Here is a 27,815-nt window from a genome sequence, read left to right as displayed (position 1 = left end):
TGTAAGCCGCGCTAAATCAGCCCTGTTAACGAAGTTGGAGCCATCCTACAACGATTGTGTTCGCACAATTAGTTGCGCCTTTAGAACCAGACCAATCCCCTCCATCATGGCTGAAAGTAGGCAGCTCCCATTTGAATATCTTGTAGCAAAACATCTTACCTCAAGAGCCCTACGCCGGTTAGCAACTTCTGGTTCCGAAAACTCGCCACTAATCATCCGAACATATTCCCTACTCCCTAAATCTTGGAATCCCCCTCCTACACCCCATCTGCCCCAGAAACAAACTCCCTTCCGTTATTGGTTTGAAAAACTCCCTCCTATCGACGAAAGTATATCAAAATCAAAGCCGGCCAAGCCTCTAAAGTTATCCTTCCCTATTTCCGTTATTTGATTGAACACAAATACTCAAACCTTTCCCACATTTACACTGATGGTTCCAAGAAAGATAATATGAAAGTTACCTGCCCTAAACCTACCTATGAACCGTAGCCTACCCTTACCATAAGCTTGCTCTGTCTTCAGTGCTGAAGCGTACTCTATTATGGATGCCCTCGAAAACTCCTGTCCTGACTCACATCCTTCAGTCATCTTCACCGATTCAGCCAGTGTGCTGAAAGCAGTTTCTGGAGGTAGCCTCATACATCCATGGATATCATCCAACTCTCCATCTCTGATCTGACTGTTATGAAAAACGTAACACTTGTTTGGATACCGGGTCAATCCGGCATTCCAAGTAACGAGGCCGCCGACCACTTAGCAAGTGAAGCATCCAATTTAGAATCTCCCTCAATACCAATTCCCCAAAAAGATGCTTACAAATGGACTTCAAACCAAATCCAACTTGCATGGGATATCGCGTGGAACCAGAATAGAAATGCCAAATTACGAGAGGTGAAAAATTCCACGACAAACTGGGTAGACCAAAAAGAGAGACAGAATAGTCCTAACCCGATTGCGTATTGGGCAAACACGTCTCACCCATTCACATCTTTTTGATCGTACAGATCCTCCCATTTGTCCCTCCTGTAACACCCAAACAACAGTTAAACACCTCCTTACAAACTGCACCGCCTATTCCCAACCAAGAGGGGATTATGAATTCACCGACAACCTCAGTCAAATCTTGTCACATTGTCCAGTGGCTTTTAGCCTTCTTCAGAAATATTGAACTATTCCATGAAATATAAAAATATTAAAAAAAAACAACAACACCAACAACGACAAGCCACGAAGGATTTTGGGATGAATAATCCCATTGGGCTTAAAATCCCGGAAAAAAATTTAAGCCTTGTTCACATTATTATAATTCAAGTTGCCTAATGTGAGATCGGGCTTAGGATAGTGTCCTTATTGATGAGAGATAACAACATATATTGGTAAACCCCTCGTTATCTAACAGTGTTCTTAAAAAAATGTCCTTTCTGGTTGCTGAAAGCTTTACCACGTTTTTTGCATTTTGGGATTGGGCCTGCTAAAAAGAATAAAGCTTGCTCTTTACTCTTACACAGATTTCCATAAGAATGACAGCTAATCGGAGTGAAATTGGAGTGAAGGCTATTGCTTTCTCTGTTTAACACACAAGAAATCGTATACCCGGGTTGCGAGCGCGCCCATCGCCCATTCCGCAAAGTGTCGTCGTTGCGTTAAGTTGAGTCAATGAAGTCTTATTACTTAACCGTGTTTTGTAATTTTCTGCCGGATGAATGGGTTCCCATCAGGTTATGGACCCAGGGAACAGTGAAAAAGAAGACGACAATAAATTTTCGGAAGTGAATTTGAAAGAACTCAAAAATCCGCCGGGAGTTTTCCCGAATGAAAACAGAGTTATCCCAAACTTTAAGTTTGCGATTGTCGGTAGTGCGGAAAATTCGAGGCATGGAGAGGAAAAACTGCTGCTAGAAAAAAAAATCAATCAAGTTTCCTCAGTAGATAACCTCCTAGATTTGATACTACGGTTCTATTTTTATTTATGAAGTGATTTAACAATTTCAACCAACTTGATCATTCGTCTATAGATTTTACCATTCTCGGCTTCTTACTGATGCCACTATGGGAGAGATACGTCCTTAAAGCCTAGTCCACACTAGGCAACATGAACTGCGATTTTTATCATGAGACGAACTTTGTTGTCTGTTGTTGTTGGAAACCTGAGACGGTCTCAGTGTCTCTCGAAGAAAATGGGAGACTCTGAGACCGTCTCGAGACAAACCGTCTCCTAGTGTGGACTAGGCTTAACGGAACCCTTCAAAGCAAAACACTCACCGGTAGACTTCCTGAGCTCCGATCACCCCTGGGGTAGCCTGCGACTGCATGCTCCAGCTGGCGCCGCTACTATCGGCATCCGGAGTCGTCGGAGTGTGCAGCATCGCCGGCATGGTTTCGTCGATGAAGCGCTGTTGGAAGGAAAAAAATATGTTATTAGTTCCGAATTCTGCTATCCAGGCATCGAAGTACTTACATCCGGATCCGGTCGCTCCATGATGGTTTCCAGGTCGCCCTGGTCTCCCATTGCACCGCCGCCGGATCCACCGCCACCGCTGCTTCCGATGAGATGTCCCGCCTCGGTGTAGCTACTTCCCATGGTACCTTGCATCGGTGCTGGTCCGTTGTTGTTCATCATGTTGGCAGCCGCAGCTGCATCTTCATCGTGGAAGGATACACGCCGATTGGCGGCAGCTGCCGCTGCTGCAGCAGCAGCCGCCGCCGAGGAGTTCGTTTGATGCATACTGCTATTTTGGGTGGCGGACGAACTGTTATTGGTGCTAGCGGTCGTCAGTAGGTTGCCACTGTATCGCCCTAGGGTGTTACTGTTGTTGTTGTTGATGGCGTTTTGGTGTTGCGGCGGATGTTCCGAGATTAGGTTGCTGTTGAAGGTCAGCTTGTTTGAGCTTCCGCGCAGTTTCTGTTGCTGTTGGGACATGATCTGGTAGGAGCTATTTCTTTCGGGAGGCGGTGGAGGAGGCACCAGCCCACTGTTGTTGCTGCCATTGTTATTGTTGATGCTATCCTGCAGATAGCCGTTCATGGCCTGGTGATCGTTCAGTTCCTCGTCGACGCGATCGGCCAAATTGAGCTGGTTCATATCCATGGCAATTTGGGACATCATCTGATTGGCGTTGGTATTGTTCATTGTAATTTCGCTCAGATTGAGGTGCTTGTCGTAGCTGGCCGATTTAACGGCAGCCGCCGATTTGGACGGGGACGAGGGGGTACTGTTGTGCTTGAGAATACTCTTCGGTTGGATAGCGGCACTGGCCGTGGCAACTTGTTGCTGGAAACTGGCAATGGTGTTGGCAACCGAGTTGTTGGGTTGGCTACCATCGACGGAACCGGAATCCGATTCGGCTACCGAGGGCATCTTGATGTCGACCTGCTTCATTTTGGTGAGCGGAGCCGTGATGGTATTTTGCGCTTGGGTGAGACGGACAAGTTCTTGCATTCCTACCGGATCCTTACCGTAGGGGGAGGGATCGTTGTCAAAGTCGGGATCTTCTTCCATAGCCCGTCGTTCGAAATCTCGTTCCAAGGTAAGGGTTCGCAACTGTTCGTCCTGCTGTTGCGTTCGGTGCCCAAGGGCTTGTAGGTCTTGGATTTGTTGATCTTTCCAGACGCGAATTTGGTCCCGACGGATTTCGGTTTCCTTTTCTTTTTCTTCCCGCTCCCATGGGTTGCTTCCGGGAGCGATCATGCTTTTAGATTGAGGGGGGCCCGTTGGGTAGAATCCAACTTTTGGTGGTTCCGAAGCACTGTACGGTGCATTGAGAGTGGTGGTACTGCCCGGGCCAGTTTTGAACAGTGGATGTGTGTTGGTCGGTGGAAGAGGTGGTTGATCTTGATCCGGGGCTCGAAGTAGGGGTTTCGGGGCTGTCGATGGAGGAAGCTGCTTGTGTGAAGTAAGGGGTGTGCTGGGATGAGGACTAGGACCACCAAAGCCGCCTGGTTGTGGCAATGAGGGAGATGGCATCATAGAAGAATCTGTGTTGTGGGGACGCTGCTGTTGGGACGGAGGTGGGACGACCTGGTTGCGTCGTTTGAGCAGTTCGTTCATTTCTGCTAGCTTGGCTTGACCACGGAGAAGCGAAGCATGGTGCTGTTGTTGTTGATCACCGGGATACAGCTGAGGAGACATCATGGGACTGTTGTTCTGATACCCGAGCCCTCCGGCAATCATGTTCACGTTCTGCATGCTTTGGCTGGCCGAAATGCCTCCCGGATGAGGACCGATCGAATGATGATGGGCAGTTGGCGGCCCCGTTTGATGTTGTTGCTGCTGCTGGAAGGAATGTGCTATGTTTGGCATAGAAGGTGCCATCATTTGGTTCAATCGAAGACTTTGCTGGCCCTGTGCATCCCGTACAAAGGTGTTGGGACCAATTTGTTGCTGTTGCGGCGGCATTTTGTGCAGCCGATTAACCGTGGCGCTGTTGCCGGGACCTGGTTGTTGCTGCCCCGGCATACCATAGCCGATGGAACCAGTTGGTGCCGTCAGGAGCAGGGAGTTGGGGTTGGGATTGTTGTTATTGCTGCTGTTATTGAAATAGGCAGATGCTGGACGGCTTAGAATTGGTTGTTGCTGGGATTGCTGTAGTTGATTGCTTCCGCCGCTGCTAATCGATGCCCCAGGAGAGTTCAGCGATGTCTGCAGTGGCATTGGAGGTCTGTTGGTAAAAAAAAAGAATGAATCACGTGTTTTAGAGAAAATAGTATAGACATTGGGCTTACCTTTCACCTAAATTAGGATGGCTTTGATTCTGGGCACGGTACACGCTAAGGTTCTGATAAAACCCTTGGTCTTGGCTGGAACTTCCAACCAAATTATGAATGCTTCGAGATTTGTTTGCAGAAGCACCTAAAGTTTTGGGGAAGGATAAACTTAATTTTAGTTGCTGTTACAAAATTCAAACAGGAAATCTAACATCACATTCCATTCGTGGAAAAAAAACGAAAAAAAAATGCAAAACATCGTGAAGCACACAAAAAAATTGTTTAAAGCTAAAACATTATGTGTGATGTGTTAAAAAGTGCACTGATTTTACTCTTTTGGACACTAGCCTGTCAGTATCTTACCGATATTGCCCACGTGGTGCAGTGCCGGAACCGACTTGCTGTTGGCCAGCAGTTGCTGACCGGTGCCGCCGACGGATGGTGAAGGAATCGGGGGTTTGTTGATGGAATGTTCGCTGGAGGATGCCGTGGTGCCTATGCGTGTCATGTCTCGTTCGGACATTCGTCTGCCACCTGCCGTTTTCGACCCAATTATGGTTTAATTTCCGATGAGATTCCGACGAGGCCGGCGCATCCAATAATTTTCGCGAATGACAGATGGCGAAAGTTGCAAAATGTGATAGATGGTGCGGTGAGTTATGTGCAATTGATATGAGTAATGGTAAATATTCTCCAATTTCCAACATTAAATTGTTAATCAACAGGCAACAGCAGAAACTACCATAATGTTCGTACTAAATAAGGGGTTCTATTTAAAAGGATTATTAAACAGCAAACCAGGGATTATTCATTCGCAAATACCGTGATCTACGTACATCATTGGTTCTGGAAACTATTCTACCACTTAAAGGATTTGCAAATACGCATGCAGTTCTAGCTACCAGTCAGCAAAACTCCGCTCAATCTATTCGGCCGGACGTAAATCAACGACAGGATCTAACTAAGGGTGGCCGCGTAGCATCAATTGAATGATTTAACTCAATCCAATTGCTACACGTCCATCTGGGCAAATACACGTATATAATTCCGAAAATGGCTGTTATCGTGGAATTGCAGCCGTATGCAGGAATGCTGTCAACGGAAGGATCAACAAGGTGGTGCTTAAATAGCGCTGCGTTTTGGCCGAATGATGCGGTGATAAATCGTGTCCGGTATTTGCACGGTGCTGGTGCATAAATTAATGATTCTAACTAGCTACGGGAACGAAACTCGGAAATTAAGCGTGGATGTGCGGTCGCTAATGCTCCAGGAAGCAATCAGATTGCCGTCCTACCGGTTTGAAATGGAACCGCTTTCGTGTTTGCATTAATTTTGAATAGAACAATTTTAATTAAATTTCTAATTCAAATTCCGAGATTTTTTTTCGAATCGGCAACTCAAGAGATTATTCATTTTTATCTTCTCATAATTTTAAGCTTTCTATTTCTTTTTCAAGTTTTTATTTTATGTTTCCAATTTTGTTTTCTAATGGAACTTCAACTAAAATTTGAATTCTTTGTTTCCATTCTTATCAACGAGGTTCAGCTCTTCAAAAATCTACCAAAGCGACTGTGTTAGGCGGTAATGATTCAATAATGCAAACGCAAAATGATTTCGAAATACCAAAATATATTGAAACGCTGTAAGGTGTTGATGATCATACTGTCGATTATTACCGCTGGGAATGGTCAAATCGGTGGGGAACGAATTCCTTCCGGTTCCGGTGCGTAGGTGCGATTGATGGATTTGAGAATTTTGATGAGGTTCTGTTGCTTTTTGAGCTGTCGTAGGGTTTGTCGATTGCTGCTGGGGTAGGATGGGCTGAGGGGTCTGCTGTTAATTTGGCGCCCAGGAGGTATTTCGTTGAGATTTGGACAACTTTGGGTGTACATCAGACGTAGTTTGATTCGATTGTTTTCGATGTTGGTGCAATTTTTCCTACATAGTTTGACCTTTTTGAGGATAAATCCGTCTGGTGGTTGGTGGTTCCAGTTGTAGTCGACCACGTGGAACTTGTTCAGATTGACGCTACTTCTGGGAATCGGTTTCCTATCGCAGTCCACCTTTCCAAAATTCTCGGTGTTCGAAAGTTTGCTTCCGGGAGTTTCGCAAGACTCCTGGACTTTGTCTAAATTATCGGCCATGGAACCAAACTCACTCCATTCCATTAGTTGACTCATAATCTGTTCCTCTTCGATGGACGAAAGCTTAACGTCGTTTCCGCTGTGATCACTTTTCTGACAATCACTCAAATTGGGCGTCGACGAAGACAGACGGTTTCCCTTGATCAAAGGCGAACTCTCCGGTTCTTCAGGTACGAAATTGTTATTCCGGTCCGTAGCCAAAGAATCGAAAAACTTAGTCAAAGCTTTAACTCGTCCGCTGTTCGATCCAACTTCTTTGGGACTAGCTTCTTCCTGGGGGATGATCGCGGAACTTCTCCACCGAACCTGATTCAAGGGAGATTTTGGACGTATCGTAACAAGAGTTCCTCCGGGCTCGGTACGGGTAAAATCTTCTCCCAATAGCTTTTTGATAAGGGTACAAGCCGTCGGAATAGGCGAAACCAAAACATTCCGTGAGAAGAGGTCGTCGATCGGGTTCGATACTGAGAGCAAAAGCACGATTCAGAGGGAATTAGTGACACACGATTGGCTAGAGGTAGCTGCCGGTCCGGTCCAACGGATTACGGAGACCACTGCCAGCCGATCGTATCGATTTCATGCAGATTTTTTGCTGAAAAAATGTCTTGTGTATCGATCCAATAACGGAACCTAACATGGGACGTGAATGCACACAGAAACGTTCGAGGGAATTGTTTTGATAACTGATATCGAGCGAGCAACTTCGAGGCACCTCCATGGGAGGAGGATTCTGAACATGCCTGGATTAGGTCGGTGTATGTGTATAGCAAAGTGTTGTAATGTTATCCATAACCCAGACTTCTGAACAAAGTTTGACGGAAAAAATTATTTCAAAATGGTTGGTCCTTCGAACCGGATATTTTTTTCAATTTGCAGATCATTTAAACTTTCAGAGAATTTTTCGTAACGAGACAAAGTACCTCAAGCAACCAAACATATTGAATAATTTCAGAACATTTGAGTTCAAAACTTCACCGATTCCACCTGAAAAATTCCATCAGTAGCAATTTATCTCCTTTTAAATAGATAACGATAGAGGATCAACAAATTTACAAAATTGAAATTTTATATTTTTTATGCATGATTAGTTCTCGAATTTAGCCGAAAATGATGCTTCATATAAACAGAAAAAACATATAGGAGAACTCTCCTAAGTAATGTTTCATTCGTATAACTATTAGCAGAACGGATTCGGAGAACTTCATTTCCATACAAACACTTTTCGACGCCTCCCCCTTTCAGCCTTTAAGAACGAAGATACAGTTGCGTTCAAAAAAGAATGAAATCGTGTGATGCAGCTTCCAACTTTGAACAGCTGCCATTTCTGTCTGGGTTGAACGCAACTGTATAAAGGGATCTTGTTGAGCCATCAACTTGGATAAGGTATGCCCAATAGACTGAGTCGATTTGAGGTCATTTTAGAATTTCTCAAACCCTGGGGTCTAAAAAGTCTCGCTTTGGTTCAAAACCCATCTATGATTTTTGCAGAATTTTTAAGTATCTAATGTTTACATGAGTAATTTTAAACTTTTAGGTTTCTATGGGAAAATTGAATAATTTGTACTGAAAAACCAACACAATTTTTGCTTCTTCTGTAGAACCGAGCGTGCTGATAATTTTTGTGTCAATTGATAAATTCTCTAAAGGAAATTTTCCGCTGAACAACTTTGTCCAAGACCGTAACTTCGTATATTATCAGACAAAAAAGTTATTATTTAGGTGTTGAATGGGGGTATGTCTTTTGCCATTGAAAAATAATAAATTCAATCGACATCACTGCTGGCAGGCTAGCGAGGTATTGCATGACTACTTTTCATGCAATGCTTTTCGAGTCACAAGCAGTGATGTCAATTGAATTTATTGTTTATCAATGCTAAAAGACATATCCCTGTTAAACGGCTAATGACTTTTTCGTCTAATAAGATACGAAGTTAATTATAATTTATAAGTTTTCACAAAAACCATTAACAGACTCGGTTCCACAGAAGTAACAAAAATGATGTTAATTTTTCAGTACAAAATATTCAATTTTCCCATACAAACCTAGCAGTTCAAATTTACTCATGTAAACGTTATTTAAAAATTCTACAAAAAATCATGGGTGAGTTTTGGACCACAACGAAGCATTCTAGACACCAGAGTTTGAGGAATTCTAAAATGTCCCCAAATCGACTCAGTCTAATGCCCAAATGTGTATCTCAAATCATCATAAATAGATAATTCTCATATCAATATCTCATATCAAAATACCTTCTCATGCCGTATTTGGTGCCATTTTTATGCTTTAGTTATTTGCTTTCCCGAGTCATGAAAATGATTAGGGATCTCACACTTTTCAGAGTCCCAATTAGAAAAAAGAAGAAATCTCAGAACATGTTTGAAACATTTTTTATTGCCGAATTATTTGGTTCCAATGGCATGATTATACCATGAATCACACTGACTTGACACTTAGAACGAAATCCGCTCATTTTCTGTCTAATTTTGTCACCTATAGTCAGTATTGCGAACCTTGCAAAATGTGACAAAAAATTCCAAATAGGAAAAAATTACCTGTTAAGCCCGATTGTATCGTCAAAATTGCCTACACCACAAATTGTAATAGACTACACCACACTTGTACAAATGTGATGAAACTCGATGAAATTCTGTCGCTGTGAATACGATTTGCATCGTGTATGGCACCGCTTGAAAGAGCGCGCAAACTGAAAGTTACATATTGGCTGACGAAGAGAATCAACTGCCCAATTCTCTTGAATGAACTTTATGTACTCATTTATGAACTTTAAAGTTGCGAAAGTGATTAATATGTACGTAAAATGTGACTTATTTTGTCCAATTTCCATGAGTGAACTATACCCAAGCAACCAAAACTCGCGTTTTTACTTGAAGATGGAACTCCGAAGTTTACATTTGGATGAAAAAATGTTTTACGGGAGCTTCAGGTGACTCATGTCACGTAAAAGTTACTCAGAGGCTTCCATCGCCTTTTGAAAGGTAAAAATATCGTTAACGGAACTTCTAAGTGCTTTTAATGCAACTTCTTTCAAGAAGGTCGATAACGCTCGCTTAACACTTTCTAACGCCCCGTTAAGATACTTCTAGGTGTTTTAAAGAACCTATATGGGAATTTTAAGCGACAGTTAAAAATGTCTGTCAATTTCTTGTCATGGTATTTGTTTTGTTTATATCAATACTGATATTTACAATGGAGTTCAACGCAAAAAGAAAAATGATCAAAGGTTGAAATAACATGGTAAGATTTTTTTTGGATTTTTACCATCGTTGTTTGTTTTTATTTTCAGATCTTTTCCATCCGCATGATTGAGGAGTATCTAGGCTTTCTGTTGGCGATTTCGAATTAAATCGGCATTCTGGCAGCTCAGGGAAAACCTTTCTCCAGGACCGCGTCCCATTACATATGACAACATCTAGCTGGAAACGGCCTGAAACCGGTGCCGTCGTTAAGGACAACATCCAATTCCTGCTGCAAGACAAGCCCCCTGTGGTTGGTAGTAGTTTCCAGCATCCTTATCGTTGATATTTAGTTAGCCTTTTGTGTGATAATGTTTAGAGGTTCAAATAAATTTGTCATGATGAACATTTTTGTGATTATTTATTTAGTGCACCGAAAGTCCTTAAAAATAAATAGAGTACAATCTATCAACCAACCTCAATCATCGCTCATAAATCCGCTCAATCACCGCTCAGTTTAAATACTAATTATTACAGTGGCAATGAACTATTGCTAATCGTAAGTAGCTTCTGTTTTTAAAACTATGTAATTAAAATTGAAATCAATGATATAGACCATGATAGACAGGCAACCTATTAATCTGACATCTGAATGTCAGAGCAATCTGTCAATCGGATTTTTTTTTCGACGCGTGGAAGTTCCTTGACATTCTCTTAGAAGTTGAATAGCGTTCTCTACAGCCACCTAAACGAACTTGAAAGTAGCTTTAAGAACTTAAATTTTGGGCTGATTAGCATTCTCTTTAGACACAAACGAGAGCTGATTAAGCTTCTATGGAAACTTTTTAAGGGAATTCTGGTTGCTTGGGTATGAACTCATTAATGAACTTGAAAGTTGCAGTGCTTTAAACGTACGTTGTACGGGACTTAAGTCACATGAAGGGCACAAAAGTACTCAAAACGGGATTTAATAAGTCACAAAAAGTGCATTGTTGTGCTTTCTTCCTGGCTAGCTGACTGTCTGGTTGGGCGAATGCACCTGCAGGAATGCTACAAAATCATATCACCACTTCGAGATCTAGTTTCAGTTAGAACAACATCTAGGCGTGGTCTTGTGGTAGCGTGTTCGATTCTCACCAAAGGGTTCGATCCCTAAGCCAGAAAGTTTTTTTTTATCAATAAGTAATTTGATACATGAGTGAACATTCTAATGCGATACACGTAGGAAATATAGGAAAGAAGCAATTGAACAAATCTTGGCAAACTTTGGAATCCGGCGCGTGGTATCATGGCAGCTCCATGTCCTGAACATAGTAAATAATCAAGAGAAGGAGATATGAACCGATGCCAAGGGTGCAATTAAGACAAAGAGAGAATTCCCAAGCAACCAAAAGTCACATATTTACTTGAATGAAGGCATTGAAAGTTACATATTGGCTGACAAAGAGAATCAACTTCCCAATTCCCTTTAGTGAACTTTATGTACTCATTAATGAACTTGAAAGTTGCAAAAGTGATTAATATGTACGTTGTATGTGACTTGTTTTGCCCAATTCCCATGAGTGAACTATATGTGCTCATTAACGAACTTGAAAGCTGCAAAAGTGATCTATACGTACGTTATACGGGACTTAAGTCACATAAAGGGCACAAAAGTGCTCAATACGGGATTTGGTAAGTCACATAAAGGGCACAAAAGTGCTCAATCGGGATTTGATAAGTCACATAAAGTGCATTGATGTGCTTTCAAAATTAAATCACCACTTCTAGTTTTAGTTTCAGTTAGAACAACATCTAGGCGTGGCCTAGTGGTAGCGTGTTCGATTCTCACTACGAAGGTCGGGGTTCGATCCCCAAGCCGGGTAAGTTTTTTTTCAATAAGTAATTTTGTACTTGAGTGACCATTCTGATGCGATATATGTAGGAAATGTAGGAAAGAAGCAATTGAGCAATTTGTCGAGTTTGAAATCCGGCGCGTAGCATCATGGCGGCACCGGTACAGAACACAGTAAATAATCAAGAGAAGGTGATATGAACCGAAGCCAACGGTTCAGTTGAGATAGAGAGAAATTTTTTTGCTCATTTTGCGATTTTTGGAAGCTGAATTAAGAGGCCACTTGAAGCTGAATAGAAGATCATTAAGACTTGTTTTGGAACTTGAAAGTATCAATTAGAACTTAAATTTTGAGCTGCATAGAACGCACTTCATATCAATGATGAGGCTGAGTAAGCGTTTTTGTACCTGTTTTATGGGACTTTTGGTTGCTTGGGTTGTTTGCTCATTTTTAGATTTTTTGGAAGCTGAATAAAAAGGTAGCTGGAAGCTTCTGGTTGCTTGGGATGGTGTATGGTGCTGTATGGTGCTGTATGGTACACATTTCAGGCAAATTACTCAGCCTCAGCCAGGGTGGAACTGGTTTTTTTTGTTGGTTGCAGTTGCTGTTGTTTGGATCCCAACCGATTTAACTTAAACCGTTTGCGCCCTCATTTAAGCAGTGCCATACACGATGCAAATCGTATTCACAGCGAAAGAATGTTATCGAGTTTCATCGCATTTGCACAAATGTGGTGTAGTCTAGTTCAAGGGGTCTCGAATAACCATACAAACATTTACAAACGCACACCAACTACAGATTAAGGCAAAACCCGCGGTTTGGAATAGAAAGAGAATTCTTTATATTTTGGAATGGCAACGATCAAAATTTCACAATTACTGCACTGCCGTACCAAGCATACAGTTATGCATGTGACTTTTGGGTCATTTTCTCTCTTTCCCTGGAAACGGTCCTTTTTGGTGTTAACTTTCGAATAAAAGCACAAACAAATATCTAAGCTTTGTTCTGAACTTATACGAAATTTCTATCAAGGTGGTTGTCTCTATGTTGAACCAACATTGTTGATATTTCTTGGCAAAAATGTCACACTAGAGAAAACTCTATGAAAAATGCAAATTTAAAAAAAAAATCTCTCAAGGCTATGATTATTTAAAATCCAGGTAGTTACAAACGTGTGTATTAGAGTGCCCCAAATGACCCGACATTTGAAAAAGTTATGCGCTGTAGGCTTAAATTGATCCTAGGCCTAGTACAAGGTCTCATGCCAAATTTGGGATCACGGGAAAGGGTCGCTCAACGAGCTTAAAATTTGTATGGGATTTTGAGACATTTTGTTCGGGAGGAACATGAAAATCCAGTTAAGATCCAGTTAAGATAAAAAAAGTTATTAAGCTTAAAAAATAGCTTTCTTTTTAAGGGTGATATTCATCACTATTAATGTGAGACACTGCTTCGAACATTGTGACGCAGCATTAACCTTCCAAAGCCGTTCGCAAAATTTCCGTACAAATCTATTTTTGATAAATTTGACCTGCAGTTTACGTACGTTCTCCTGACCGCAAATATTGACCGATTTCGATGAATTTTAATTCATTGTATAGATAATTTATTCTAGTTTCTCAATATTGAAAAATAAAGTCGAAATATTTTACGAAATCACCAGTAGCTGATTCCGAATGAAAAAAGTCCCGAAAAAGAGCACTTTTTAGAATGCCTATAACTTGAGACAGGTTCCAAATATTGCGATGATTTTATAATATTTGGAATTGTCAAGAATAAATCTATCCATGGATGTATAAATTTTTGATGGTCCAAAGGAAGTTTTGGCCGCTATCCCGGAACTTCCGGTAGAAAAAATTCTTACTTAAAAAAAGTCACCCAATTTTGGCTTTGCATTGCTGTATCTCGGTTACCAATGGATCGATTCTCTAAATTCAAATTTTAGTTTTTTTTCGTTAACTTTATTATTATTTTCGTAGAACATAGTTGGTTCCTCAAATATCTCAGTTGTTCAGTATATGGTAATGAAACTCACATCTTTTTTGTCATTTTTCAAACTCCCCCTCGTGTCGGTTGGTTTACGCGATTCATTAGAATCTCCTCTTTCGATTGACATACATTTTGTGTGGTGTTTTGAAAATTTGTAGCAACGTTTTTCGAATTTACTGAAAGCTGCTAGATTTCAACCAGTTTGGTCCTCGTTTTCAACAGGTTGGTGTACAAATCTCGCACCCCTCACGTAGCTGCGGGAGAAACAAATCCTGTAGCTCTCTTTTTGTCGCTCACCAAATCTACCACCCAACCCAGCAGCAGCAGGAACTAACGTCTCGCCGCGTGGTTTGTTGATTGATTGTGCTGATGCTGATGCCTCTTTGCGTAGTAAATTTTTTGATTTTAAAATAGAAAAAGATTATTTTTCCAAATTGAAATAAGCTTCTTGAATCTTTTTAGATATTTTATCATTAGAATTCTTCAGTGATACATTTGTTTTGAATTTTATCATGATTCTTTTCTGAATTTTAGAATTCTTCAGTGATACATTTGTTTTGAATGTTTTTATGATTCTTTTCTTTTATTTCAAGCAGTGTCTACTGCAGGAGACACAAAATCTATGATTCAAGTAACAAATATTCTGAAATTTTAATCAGAAACTTTAAGCAGAAATCGGAATTTGAATCGGAATCTGAAATAAGAATCTGAAATTTAAAATTGAATCTGAATCTGAAATCGAAATCTGAAATCTGAATCTGAAATCTGAATCTGAAATCTGAATCTGAAATCTGAATCTGAAATCTGAATCTGAAATCTGAATCTGAAATCTGAATCTGAAATCTGAATCTGAAATCTGAATCTGAAATCTGAATCTGAAATCTGAATCTGAAATCTGAATCCGAAATCTGAATCTGAAATCTGAATCTGAAATCTGAATCTGAAATCTGAATCTGAAATCTGAATCTGAAATCTGAATCTGAAATCTGAATCTGAAATCTGAATCTGAAATCTGAATCTGAAATCTGAATCTGAAATCGGAATCTGAAATCTGAATCTGAAATCTGAATCTGAAATCTGAATCTGAAATCTGTATCTGAAATCTGAATCTGAAATCTGAATCTGAAATCTGAATCTGAAATCTGAATCTGAAATCTGAATCTGAAATCTGAATCTGAAATCTGAATCTGAAATCTGAATCTGAAATCTGAATCTGAAATCTGAATCTGAAATCTGAATCTGAAATCTGAATCTGAAATCTGAATCTGAAATCTGAATCTGAAATCTGAATCTGAAATCTGAATCTGAAATCTGAATCTGAAATCTGAATCTGAAATCTGAATCTGAAATCTGAATCTGAAATCTGAATCTGAGATCTGAATCTGAATCTGAAATCTGAATATGAAATCGGATCTTAAAATTTAAATCTGATATCTAAATCTGGAATCTGAAATCTGCAATCTGAAATCTGTAATCTGAATCTGAAATCATGGACGTGAACTTTAGAAATGTTGCCCATCCATTAAAATATTAAATAAAAAAGATTCAAGCAATTCCTACAACAATAAAGTATTCATTTCGTTATCAGCATCAGCACAATCAATCAACAAACCACGCGGCGAGACGTTAGTTCCTGCTGCTGCTGGGTTGGGTGGTAGATTTGGTGAGCGACAAAAAGAGAGCTACAGGATTTGTTTCTCCCGCAGCTACGTGAGGGGTGCGAGATTTGTACACCAACCTGTTGAAAACGAGGACCAAACTGGTTGAAATCTAGCAGCTTTCAGTAAATTCGAAAAACGTTGCTACAAATTTTCAAAACACCACACAAAATGTATGTCAATCGAAAGAGGAGATTCTAATGAATCTCTAGGTATATAAAAAGTGACCAATTTGAGTTCAAATTTTAGAGAAATCACGCTAACAAAATCGCGTAAACCCACCGACACGAGGGGGAGTTTGAAAAATGACAAAAAAGATGTGAGTTTCATTACCATATACTGAACAACTGAGATATTTGAGGAACCAACTATGTTCTACGAAAATAATAATAAAGTTAACGAAAAAAAACTAAAATTTGAATTTAGAGAATCGATCCATTGGTAACCGAGATACAGCAATGCAAAGCCAAAATTGGGTGACTTTTATGGAGTAAGAATTTTTTCTACCGGAAGTTCCGGGATAGCGGCCAAAACTTCCTTTGGACCATCAAAAATTTATACATCCATGGATAGATTTATTCTTGACAATTCCAAATATTATAAAATCATCGCAATATTTGGAACCTGTCTCAAGTTATAGGCATTCTAAAAAGAGCTCTTTTTCGGGACTTTTTTCATCCGGAATCAGCTACTGGTGATTTCGTAAAATATTTCGACTTTATTTTTCAATATTGAGAAACTAGAATAAATTATCTATACAATGAATTAAAAATCATCGAAATCGGTCAATATTTGCGGCCAGGAGAACTTACGCAATCTCTCGGGTCATATAGACCCGAACAGCCTAATTATGGATTTTTTTGAGGGAGCACTTCCGGTGGGCACAGGAAGTTGCCTGGTACTACAGATTGTGTATTTCGTGATTCCCCAGGGAGGTTTTTAAAATCAAATTTTTGCGATTTTTTCTCGAAGAGTTATGATGATTTGAATGTGCGCTTCGGGTCATATTGACCCGAACGACTTTGGAAGGTTAACAGTGATGAATATCACCCTGAAAAAAGTTACCCCATTTTTGAAGCTTAATAACTATTTTATCATGAGTCGAATTGAAATGCAATTTTCGGATGAAATATTTGTCTTAGTTTAAGCTTTAAGAAAAACCGTTTTCAAAAGAAATCGGTCGACGGGAACCAAAGTTATTCATGGAAAACTGGATTTCCATGTTCTTCCCGAACAAAATGTGTCATAATCCCATACAAACTTTAGGCTCGCTGAGCGACCCTTTCCCGTGATCCGATCTGGCCCAAATTTGGCATGAAACTTTTTACTAGGCCTAGGATCAATTTAAGCCTGCAGCGCATAACATTTCACAAGTTTGAAATTTCCCATACAAATTTGGGGCAGTCAAGTGTGTATTTTAAAAACTATTTATCCGGATTTGCCCGGATATTTGATACCAAATTTGGGAACAGTCTGGCCCGGGTCGGTTGCCCGGATTTAATTTAAAAATGCACGGGTTCTGCCCAGATTTTTTTCACTTTATTTGGCAAATCAAACAAAAAAATAAATTGTATTGTAATTTTTGTTTTATTAAGCCACCAAAATTTAAAAAAAAATTGACCAAATTTTGCAAAAATAATCATGAAAGGTTTGTTTTAAGGCCTAAAATGCGATTTAAAATCTGTTTATGAATTTTGATCAAAAAAAAAATTTTGTCATTTTTTTAATTGGATTTTTGTGAGAAATTTCTGGATTTTGACAAAATTTGCCTGGATTTTTGGTCGTCAATTAATAAAAAAAATGCCCGGTGCTTATGTCGCTTGGTTTCCAGCATAAGCCCTGTGATAATTAATGCTTCAAGATGGCTCCAAAGTATTAAGTGCGAAAAGCGTGGCTCCAGAGAGTAATTGAACATGGAAGAAAAAGTTTTTTTTTTTTCCATTTGCATTCTAATAATCATAACGCATGTAGTGGGCGTTAAGCAGCTTAACAAGAACTACGTCATGTCAATCTGAAGAAATGGGAATAACATTTCTTACATTTGAAATCGTGGCTCCAGAGAGTTAATATTCGAGATTTTTTTAACCAACCGTTCGAAAGGGAAACAAAACTGTTTACTGACAACCAATCGAACAGTTATTGACATCTCAAAACAGGTCAGTTTCAGGATAATTGAACGGAAATAAATCATTTAAAAAGGTTTTATAGGAAATCCGAGGAGAAAAACTGACAGTTCCACAAAAAACTGCGTATTTAATTTTTTTTAATATGTAGCCTGAATAATTTTGGAGTTTGTTTAATTTATGTTATGATTACTTAATAACGAATAGTTTGCAGTATTTTGAATACGAAATAAATAGGGAATAACACATGATAATATAAGATCATAAAAATTAAGAAAACATTTATTGCGAATTATGTGTGGAAAAAAATTCTACCTACGAGGAAGCTTTTGATATTTTTTTCGCTTTTCGATTACTCTGTTCGTTGCTTTTGTGATCCATATTCAAGATCTGGAGCTCTGATTAACATATTGATTTACTTATTGGCAACCAAGGTACAAAAAGTATCGGCAACTAAATCCTTTTTTTTTTTTTTTTTTTTTTTTTTTTTTTTTTTTTTTTTTTTTTTTTTTTTTTTTTTTTTTTTGGGATTTTAAACCAATTGGTTTATTCATCCCCACAACTAAATCCTTATTTAAGTAAGGCCACACATAAATTTCAATAATTCTTCTTTTAACTCCGACAGTTGATTATTCTAGACAAGTTTCAAAATTTTTATCAAAAAGGGTCAAAATTTGTTGAGTTAATTTAAAAAGTAGTGATCCAGGATAATTCATTCTCATACCTTTATGATATCGTTTGTTATTGGCTAACACTTTGAATTTTGAATTTCGTCATTTCGCAATCCTGTAGACAAAAAGTGACTCTGAGTTTGAGCAGCTAAATTTTCCCTCATTTCTTCAAAAGAGGCAAGTACGATGTGGTCATACGTTAAGTGAGGCACTGATCTTGGAATTTGTTTGATATCTTCATAACACAGGTTTTTTATGTGTTCAAATCTACAAATTCTACCGTCGAAAACAGCATTCTGGCGTATTAGATTTTTACGACTTGATTTGATTAGATGAGGTGTATCGAAAGAACAAAACATTTTCGTTTTCCTATGAAGAAACCATGGTTTAATTGATGATACCCCTAGTTTCTTGAATAGTGCTCCGTCTGTAGAATTCTGGTCGCAAACAAAAGCTTGATGATCAGATCCGTTCTAATTAGACATGAAATCGGTCAGCGTTATCATAATGAGAGTTAAAAAAATATCCGATTGCTTGTTTATATTCTGTTTTTAGCGATTTGATCATAAATGTTAAGGCGGAAGAAGCTCGTTGGTGTAGGTTTTTTTTCGTGTTTCAATCGAGTTGGGAAGCCACAAAAATAATCATTTTTTTGCATTGGCGATGTAAGTAAGTTTTTACGAGATCGAAATCTTGTCAAAAGACAGGGTGACAAGTCTCTCGTCGTGGGGAAGATTGCAAACCTTTAGATTTATCAAAGCCAAAACTGATGATGAAAATCCTTCATGAACCTCCAACTTCGAAACCCATTTGCGAATAGTTTCAATCGAAAGTAGTGCAAAGAACTTACGCATTTGTCTGTAGGCTTTCGAAGAGCAATAATGTAAAATTATTGCCATATTTTTTATTTTGTCGGAGTATCGACAACCAAGTCCCGTGGTTGTTTTGTTGGAGCTTTACGAGTATCGGATTGCTAATTTTACTCGTTTGCTTTTTGAGCTGCTTTTTCAAATTTGCCAAATCCAAACGTAAAGTTTTCATCTCGATTTTCAAACGGCTTTTTTTGTTTTTGATGTCGGCGAAATTTTTGTTTTTAAATTCTTTTTTTATTTTCAAGCAACACAATTTTCTCCAAAGATGTTGAAAACCTCATGCATTGTTAACAAATCGTCTTAAACTTCATCATCAATCACCTCTTCTCGGCCAATGCATCAACAAAAAAATCCATGCTTTGTGTTGAATAACTTTCATCCACAGTATCCGTCTGCATATTTTCCAAAACGGGTGGGGGTGTTAAGGATGGAATTGCATAAAAATACAGACTGCAATTTCAAATAAAATTGTTGAAAATTAAAACTAAGATAAATTACAAAATATTCTCCCTTACGACTTGTTGTCTCCATTTATAAAATCTGTGCCCCGGAAATGAGCACATCAAATCTGACGGTATTTTGTCAGCGATGAGTTCTGACAAAAATCGATCCACTTTTCCGAAGGTCTATAAATAACAATAAAATTTTCGTTGGTAAGATCATGGATAGATGAGAAAAGTTATAACCATTTTACCTATTTTTCGCAAATATGTTGTAAAAAGAAAATGATGTGAATGCAGTTTTTACATTGGGACAGTCGAAAACTGTACATTGTCTCCCCATTCTTGCAAATATTTCCTTTTTTCGAAACTATCCTTTGTTTTGAATCACATTATATCGTATATATGTACTTTCTTCTACAAAAGTATGGTTACTGTGATATATTGTGCATTTTTTGTTGTGAATTATTTTTGCCTCGGGAAAATTCGCTAATTTTTGTTAATATTTCTACGTTTAGTGAGAACCTTGCTCACATGAAGGCGCGCATGGCGTGTCTCCCATTTTTTTCGCGACTGAGGTATATTGGTTATTATTATATTTGTCTATACTCAACTATACATTTTTATAAACAAATAGGGACGTTTTCCTCAAATTACGGTTCAACTTGATTTTTTTTGGGAAAAATATTAACTATAGCCTTTGAAATGTTAGACAAAGTGTAGCCGAATGACAGTTTTTCGTAGAACTTGGAATCGGTATGCGTTTTGATTCTAAATACCTATATGAGAGCCAAAAATATGTAAGCGATGGTGAGCAATCGCTAGAATAACTGACCTTTATTGTATCTAGGTAGTCGTCAGGTCATATTTTCGGCAGTGTGGATTGGGACTTCAATAGGGTCTTGACCTGGAACTCAAAATAAGGGATCCATGATTGTGTTTTAGGCGTTCCTCCTTTAGTTGAAAGAGCCTAGAAAAATGGGGAAAATCCTGAACAAAACAGGCACATCGGAATCTCTGATAGGAATGCACTACTTATCGAGAGCAAAATCGATTATGATAAGTGCTAGCATAGTGTGCTTGCGGATGAAAATCTCGCTCGTGGGTGTCTTCATCGGTGAATTCCCTCACGTGCTCTATCGAATTGTTGATTCTCTCAACTGCCAGCCCACTCAAACAGCGTTTGTTACGTTGCACGTGCATTTTATAAATATAAATCTTGTCCAGGCATAAGTAACGGTATTACATAACAAATTCAACTTATGTTCTTCCATGGCGACCATCAATTTTTTTCAAACAGTTTAAAGAAACTTGCTGGATGGCTTCTTCAGTGACTATCATGAAGGCACCGCACCACAAATGGTTCAAATTGGCTTTATTTCGCAGGAAATTATTCAACATAACTTTTCTGCTTTATTCCAGTCGGATTTGGCGTCTTTAATCCGGAGAACACATCCGTCGAATGGAGTGTCGGGAACAACGTCTAGGTGGTACACAAGCACGTTATCCCTCTCAAAAAGGGTTTTCTAAATTCAGCAATAAACGACTACCGTGAAACGAAACCTCAACAGGCACGATAAATCGATCAAATTTAAGAAAAAAAAATGTAACTGTATCGCTTCTTGGTGGGTTTCTGTGTAGGTGTCTGTGTGTTGTGTTTGTTGCATTCATCCAGGGGAACGGCGGAACGTCAAAAAAAAATCATTCGAAATTCATTGTGTGCCGGGGACATACAAAAATAGACAATAAAAACGTATTCAATCAAGAGTCCTCCTCAACGTCAAGACTTACTCGAAAAGTTTCTAACGTGTTTGTCTAGACAGGTTGATGGTTTTCACCTTTGCTGCTCACTGATGTTGGCCGAACGTTCGCCGTTATAAATCAGTTACTAAACAACCCACGCCTCTGATTAGTTTACCTTTATGGATGTTAATGGATGTTCGATTATGGGGTGCATCATCACTTGGCACGGATGATTGCTGCTCCTCGAGTCCTCCACAATCCTTCAGCAACCGGATGTTCTTGATGAGCTTGCAGTGGTCGTCATCATCTTCATCCGGTATCTCCCTTCCACCGGCTGTCACAGAGCTACCGCTGAAGAAATTATTATTGCTATTTGATTGAGCCAACGAATGTCTGCGTAATTTTGTCAACGAAATTGCCGGAGAGCCAAAATTATTTGAACCGAAATCCCTAATGAGATGGCCTTGCTGCCGGCCAAATGTTCGGTCGATGTCCTCGAGCTCTTCTTTTCCGTTCTCCTGATCCACTTCTTCCTTGTCAACGTTTTTCGGCTTCAAACTATTGCTACCGATGCTGTTATTGTTACCATTACTACTACCGCTACTAGGCTGTTTCGCTTTACAAAACTTGAAAATAGGTTCACTTGGTGATTTTTTGGTCCCTGGTCCTGCTCGCCAACTGCTTTCGCCAAACGCTTCCTGCTGCTGCTCATCGCCTTCGCTAGACAAAGTTACTTCACTGCCGTAATGGTATCGCTGCTGCGATGATGGCGCAATTCGAAAAGCACAACTATACCCGTTATTGTTGCTATTGAAATAGTTATTATTGATATTACTAGTATGGGCACGGTTTTGATGCAATGAGAAAATATCACTGGAGCCGAATTCTTTTCCGCCTGCACCGGGGCCTTCAATGGCGATTGGAGGTGCTTCATCGTCATCATCAGCCAGAATGTCGAAACTCACCGTCTTGCGACAGGACGAGTTGCTCCCCCTCCGGCTGCCGGGATTGATCATTATGCTGGCGATATTGCCTAAGGTTGAGCTGTGCGTGGGTGGGGGACGATTCATGGTTCCTCCCCGGATCGGGGGTGTAGGCGCTCGATTGTGATACTGCTGCTGACGAGGACGTTGATGATAAAGCGAGGAATCCTCGTCATCATAGCTGATGGAATTATTATTGGCATTCGGTGGGTGCTGCTGCTGCTCTTGATGGTCCCCTGGATGTTCTTGATTATAATGATGTTTATGATGGTGATACCTAGTGCCCTGGAGACGCGCGAGGGTTTGAGGCGAGGGACGAAACAACACCAACCAGGAGAAGGCAGTAGTTTTGAAAGAAACGGGTATCAGGTCACAAAACATTAGTGCTAAGTCTAATCTGGCTATTAAACGAAAAAAAAAACGAACGCAAGACTGGTTGAAAGGTCAAATACTGGTCTGGAAATAACGGACTGAAAAACTTTATGTTGCTAAAGTTGGAAAGATCGTGCTGCTATCAATCAAACTAAAAAAAAAAATACTGAAAATGGCAGCCTCAATCAAAAGAGACGATTTGTAATAGAACAAAACATCTTTTCAACACTCTCTGAAAATAATTTCATATTTCTATTATCAAAAATTCGGGTCTACATGAATCGAAACCGTGACATTCAAGTTTTTCAAATTTCTGTTTTTGAAATCTGGATCAGAAATCTTAAATCTGAATCTGAAACTGTCGTCTAAATCTAAAATTTGAAACCTGAATCTGAATCTACAGACTGAATCTGAAATCGTAATATCTCATCTGAATCTGAAATCTGAATCTGAAATCTAAAATCGGAATATAACATCTAAATCTTTTTTTATTTGAAATTACATGGAGAAAAAAGACGACAGTTGTTCCAATTATTTCGGCTAGTTATAGCAATCATCAAAGTGAAGTTTTTTTTCGCATACAACTATAAATATAATAGATTCAAGTACAAACTGTTCATTGACCTTACTCAATCAACTATAAATATAATGGACTCAACTGTTATGGTATAACTGATTCAATTGTAATTATAACAGATTCAACTACAATTGTATGCTTTATTTTAGGCATCCAACTTTAAATACGATAGATTCAACTATACATTTCTGGTTGAACTCTCACATTTAACTATGAATACGGTATTTTTAACAGTCATGGTATAATTGATTCAACTGTAAAAAGGATTGATTCAACTACAAAAGTATGGTTGATTCTAGGAATTGAATATAGATATAGTAAATTCAATTGTCATTATGATTGATTGTGTGATACTTGAATCAATACATACACATCCAAATGAAAAAAAAAAAACAAAAAAAAAACGACAGCATGTCTTTATATCTTTTATAGGTAAATCCTGCAGACCTTGCCGCCTACTTCTTTCGGAAGTTCTTTTGGCTGAAGATGACCCGAAAACTAATGAAGAAGATCGATAACCGGTCACCCTGAGCTGCTACCGAAACCAAACTTTGCAACACCATCCAGAGCCCAGAAGGAGGTTTCTTTGCCCTAGAGAACCTGGTAAACAAACCGAACCGGCAATTGACTGGTAGAAACCTAGAGTCCAGCCAAAATTTGCGTTCTCCGTGGGATGAACTATAGTGGTTTTGAATCACGTTTCTTCACGTGCTTAGCGTTTCTGAGGTAAGCATGGATTACAAGCTTGCCGAAAAAATACCCAAGCAACCACAATTCCCTTAAAAAGGTTCCATAGAAGCTTAATCAGCTCTCGTTTGTGTCTGAAGAGAATGCCCCCCCCCAGCCCAAAATTTAAGTTCTTAAAGCTACTTTCAAGTTCGTTTAGGTGGCTGTAGAGAACGCTATTCAGCTTCTAAGAGAATGTCAAGAAACTTCTACGCGCCGAGAAAAAAATCCGATGGACAGATTGCTCTGACAACCAGATGTCAGATTGCTAGGTTGCCGGTCTATCATGGTCTATCTCATTGGTTTTATTTTATTTGTTTTGATTACAAAAGCTGCTTACGCCTAGAGAATTGAACCGCTGCTCTCTAGGTTGCAATGAAACTTACCAACTTCTCGACCAATCCAGCAATAGTTCATTGCCACTGTAATAATTAGTATTTAAACTTACTGTCATTTGAGATGATTGAATGGGTTGGTCAATAGATTGCATCTTATTTCGTTTCAAGGACTTTCAGTACAGCATATAAATAACTAAACAAAAATTCTCATCATCAAAAATTTATTCGAAAATCTTAACATTTATAAGAAAAATTCGAAAAAATCTTGAATTCCATTTGTAAATATCAGTACAGATATAAACAAAACAAATACCATGACAAGAAATTGAAAGACAATTTTGACATGTCGCTTAGAATTCCCATATAGGTTCTTTAAAACACCTTCAAGTATCTTAATGATGCGTTTTAGAATGTTACGCGAACGTGCTGACCTTCATTAAAAAAGTTCCATTAAAAGTGCCTAGAAGTTCCGTTATCGATAGTTTGACCTTTCAAAGGGCGATGGAAGTTCCTGAGTAACTTTTACGCGACAAGAGTCACCTAAAGTTCCCGTAAAACATTTTTTCAGCCAAATGTGAACTTCGGAGTTCCATCTTTAAGTAAAAACGCGACTTTTGGTTGCTTGGGTATTCTGTGTTTTGGCGAAAAAAAAATCTGACTTTCTGTGGTATTACCCAAAAATTCTGTGATGGTTTTCTGTGAAGCTATTTCCTTAAGTTTCATTTAAAATTCAAGGAAAATTGAGTCATTATTACTTTTTTTTAGGAAAATCAATTAACTTCACTAATATAACCATATTCTTTCAATCTAAACTTAGAAATCCGAAATTTAAATTGACATTAAAAATTAAAATTTTGATACAACGTACAAAATTTAGAAAATCTGTGAAATCCGTCAATATTCCCGAAATTCTGTGTTCTGTGACACAGATTCTATGGTGAAAATTTGCTCAAAATTTTGTGAAATTACAGACTTTTCTGTGACTTCAGCAACCTTGAGAACGAATTGAAATAAAATTGCTCAAGCATAAATCAAATTCATGAATAAAATATAAAATGAAAAGAACGTTTTAACGCGCTGATAAAATCATTCCAAAAAACCATCTTAAGGGATGATAACCTCTAGAGTAAATAGAAGTAAAATCTACTGTTTTTATAGTTGAACGACCAAAATCAACCATATAAATATAGATGAATCTATTATATTTATATTTAAACCAACTGTTCCTGTACAGTTAAACTTACTCTATTTATTGTTAAATGCACAACATCAATCATACGATTATAGTTGAATCAATTCTATTTATAGTCCAATGCATAATATCAATCATACAACAATAGTTGAATCTTTTATATGTATTGTTGAACGCAAAATATCAAGCAGATGAACTATCACATATATAGTTGAAATCTTCCGATTTACAGCTGGAAGAGAGTCAATTAGGAAAAATGGTTGAATATAGGCGGAATATTGTTGAAAAAACTATGATTTTTTCTCCGTCGTTGTATTTATAGTTGCATCTATCATATTTACACGGAGAAAAAGAGTATGGCATTTCCCACAATAATCTAACAGTAATCATATATATATATGATTGATTCTCGAACAACTATAATAATCAAAATTTCAACAATTCGTACAATTCATACATTCAACAGTCTATAATACATTCAACCATAGTTGTATGATTGATTTTGTGCATTCAACTTTAAATACAATAGATTCAACTATAACGTACGATTGATATCATACATTCAGCAATAATTATAGTAGATTAAACTAAAATAATATGATGGATTTGATTCTAAATATGATAGATTCAACTATAATAATAAGATTGATTTAACGAGGTTAACTATAATTACTGTCAATTTCGATTCTGTTTATATTGGAAGTTATCATATCTTAAGATGGTTTTTTTTCGGCCTGCTACACGATCGCTGCCAGGAACTGGTAGAGAAAAATGTTTCCCCATCACTGGAGAGCGCTTGTGCCATCGACGTCAGGAACTGCCGGCTGAGGCCTAAAAACAGCACTATGATCGCTGCAGGGAACACCTACTGGACTCACACTTACGATTTTTTTTTAATTTTTGCTGATGAACACGGATGAATACTATCGTATTCACGAATCATACAATCATTCATGAAAATATAGTTTAATTTACTGTATTTCTAGTTCAATACCTAGAATCAATCTCACATTTGTAGTTGAATCAGTCATATTTACGATTGAATCAATTATACCACTACAGTTGAATCTATCATATTTATAGTTGAATGTAAGAAGTCAACCAGAAATGTATAGTTTAATCTATTATAGTTATACATAGTTGAGTAACTAAAATCAATCATACAATTGTAGTTGAATTTATCATATTAACAGTTTAATCAATTATACAACTACAATTGAATCTATCTTATTCATAGCACTGATGATGTACAAGCTAAACCTTGAAAAGTGTGTAAAGTCCTGACGACCATTTTGAATCAATTTTATGTTTTTTGGTTGAGCCACTAGATGTCTTCAAGGACACCAGAGAGAACTGTCAAGAAGAAAATGAAATGTAAACACAACAAAAAAACAAACTTTTAGTCAATTATGAAAAGGTCGTATTACTAATTGACGAGTTTCGAGCAAATTGATGTTGAAGATTTGCTACACATTTCTGATTTGCGTTATCAAAATTTTTAGCTCAAAGCTGTTTTTCGAATTGCTACAAAGAAGCATGAAGCAGGGGATTTTTTTTTATTATCTGACAATTTGCGCCGGGGGTCTTCAGATTTTCCCCAAAATTGAAAATTTGGTTCATTTTTGCGACTTAAAAACACATGTATTTTTTCAGATTTCTAACATTTTTATTTTTTGAGTAAGCTTCGGTTAGATTTTTTTGTAAATAAAAAATAACCATTTTTCAAAGCTACATAACTCTGTTGTTTCTCAACGGAAATTATAAATTAGCACATCAAAATGCATTGAAATTTTATCAGCTTTCCAAATAGAAAAGTTGAAAAAAATTAAATAATGACCTTCAACATGAAAAGTTGTAAATAAACTTTAAATGGCGTCTAAAAGTACCGTCTGCACCACCGAATATCTTGCAAAAAATACCATTGTATAGCTCGATTCATGATGCAACTTTCATCTGAAGACACCAAAGTGGGCCATTAACACCTTGAAGAGTTATGAAAGAAATAATGACAATAAATCTCTTTTTTTGCATCGAAAACAAACAATGGGGGAACAACTGCACTCACATATGGAGATAGCAAGCACTTCTAACAACATGGAAACAAAATAACTTATCAAAGCAGGTAAAAAACTACTTTTTCGTGCTTTTTAGAGTGTTTGCAGCAAAACTGACTTTAAATTTTAACCAAAATTCTGAGTATCGTATTGTTTATGTGATATAACTTATAATGGGAATGTGATAATGGGAAAGGTG

The 27,815-nt window shown here is 38.2% G+C and overlaps 1 protein-coding gene across 12 annotated transcripts in view; it reads right to left on the bottom strand.

Moving 5' to 3' along the window:
- The window catches only part of LOC129747201 (afadin), a 161,141-nt gene that overhangs the window by 15,799 nt on the left and 117,527 nt on the right, over window positions 1–27,815 (bottom strand). For 7 of the 12 annotated variants that reach the window (XM_055741387.1, XM_055741312.1, XM_055741546.1 and 4 more), the window contains 4 exons: window positions 5,068–5,238; window positions 4,723–4,849; window positions 2,459–4,658; window positions 2,263–2,393 (listed from right to left, as the gene is read on the bottom strand). In XM_055741387.1, the coding sequence (XP_055597362.1) occupies window positions 2,263–2,393; window positions 2,459–4,658; window positions 4,723–4,849; window positions 5,068–5,238 (2,629 nt within the window). Of the gene's footprint in view, window positions 1–2,262; window positions 2,394–2,458; window positions 4,659–4,722; window positions 4,850–5,067; window positions 5,239–6,367; window positions 7,313–21,422; window positions 22,643–27,815 lie in introns of those variants that run through there. The other 5 variants (XM_055741934.1, XM_055741783.1, XM_055741859.1 and 2 more) reach the window with 5 other exon arrangements.

Source organism: Uranotaenia lowii, chromosome 1 (assembly GCF_029784155.1).
Source record: "Uranotaenia lowii strain MFRU-FL chromosome 1, ASM2978415v1, whole genome shotgun sequence".
Classification (NCBI taxonomy): Eukaryota; Metazoa; Arthropoda; class Insecta; order Diptera; family Culicidae; genus Uranotaenia; species Uranotaenia lowii.
The sequence above is the reverse complement of the archived record's forward strand: the minus strand, read 5'-3'. Positions and strand labels throughout refer to the sequence as shown.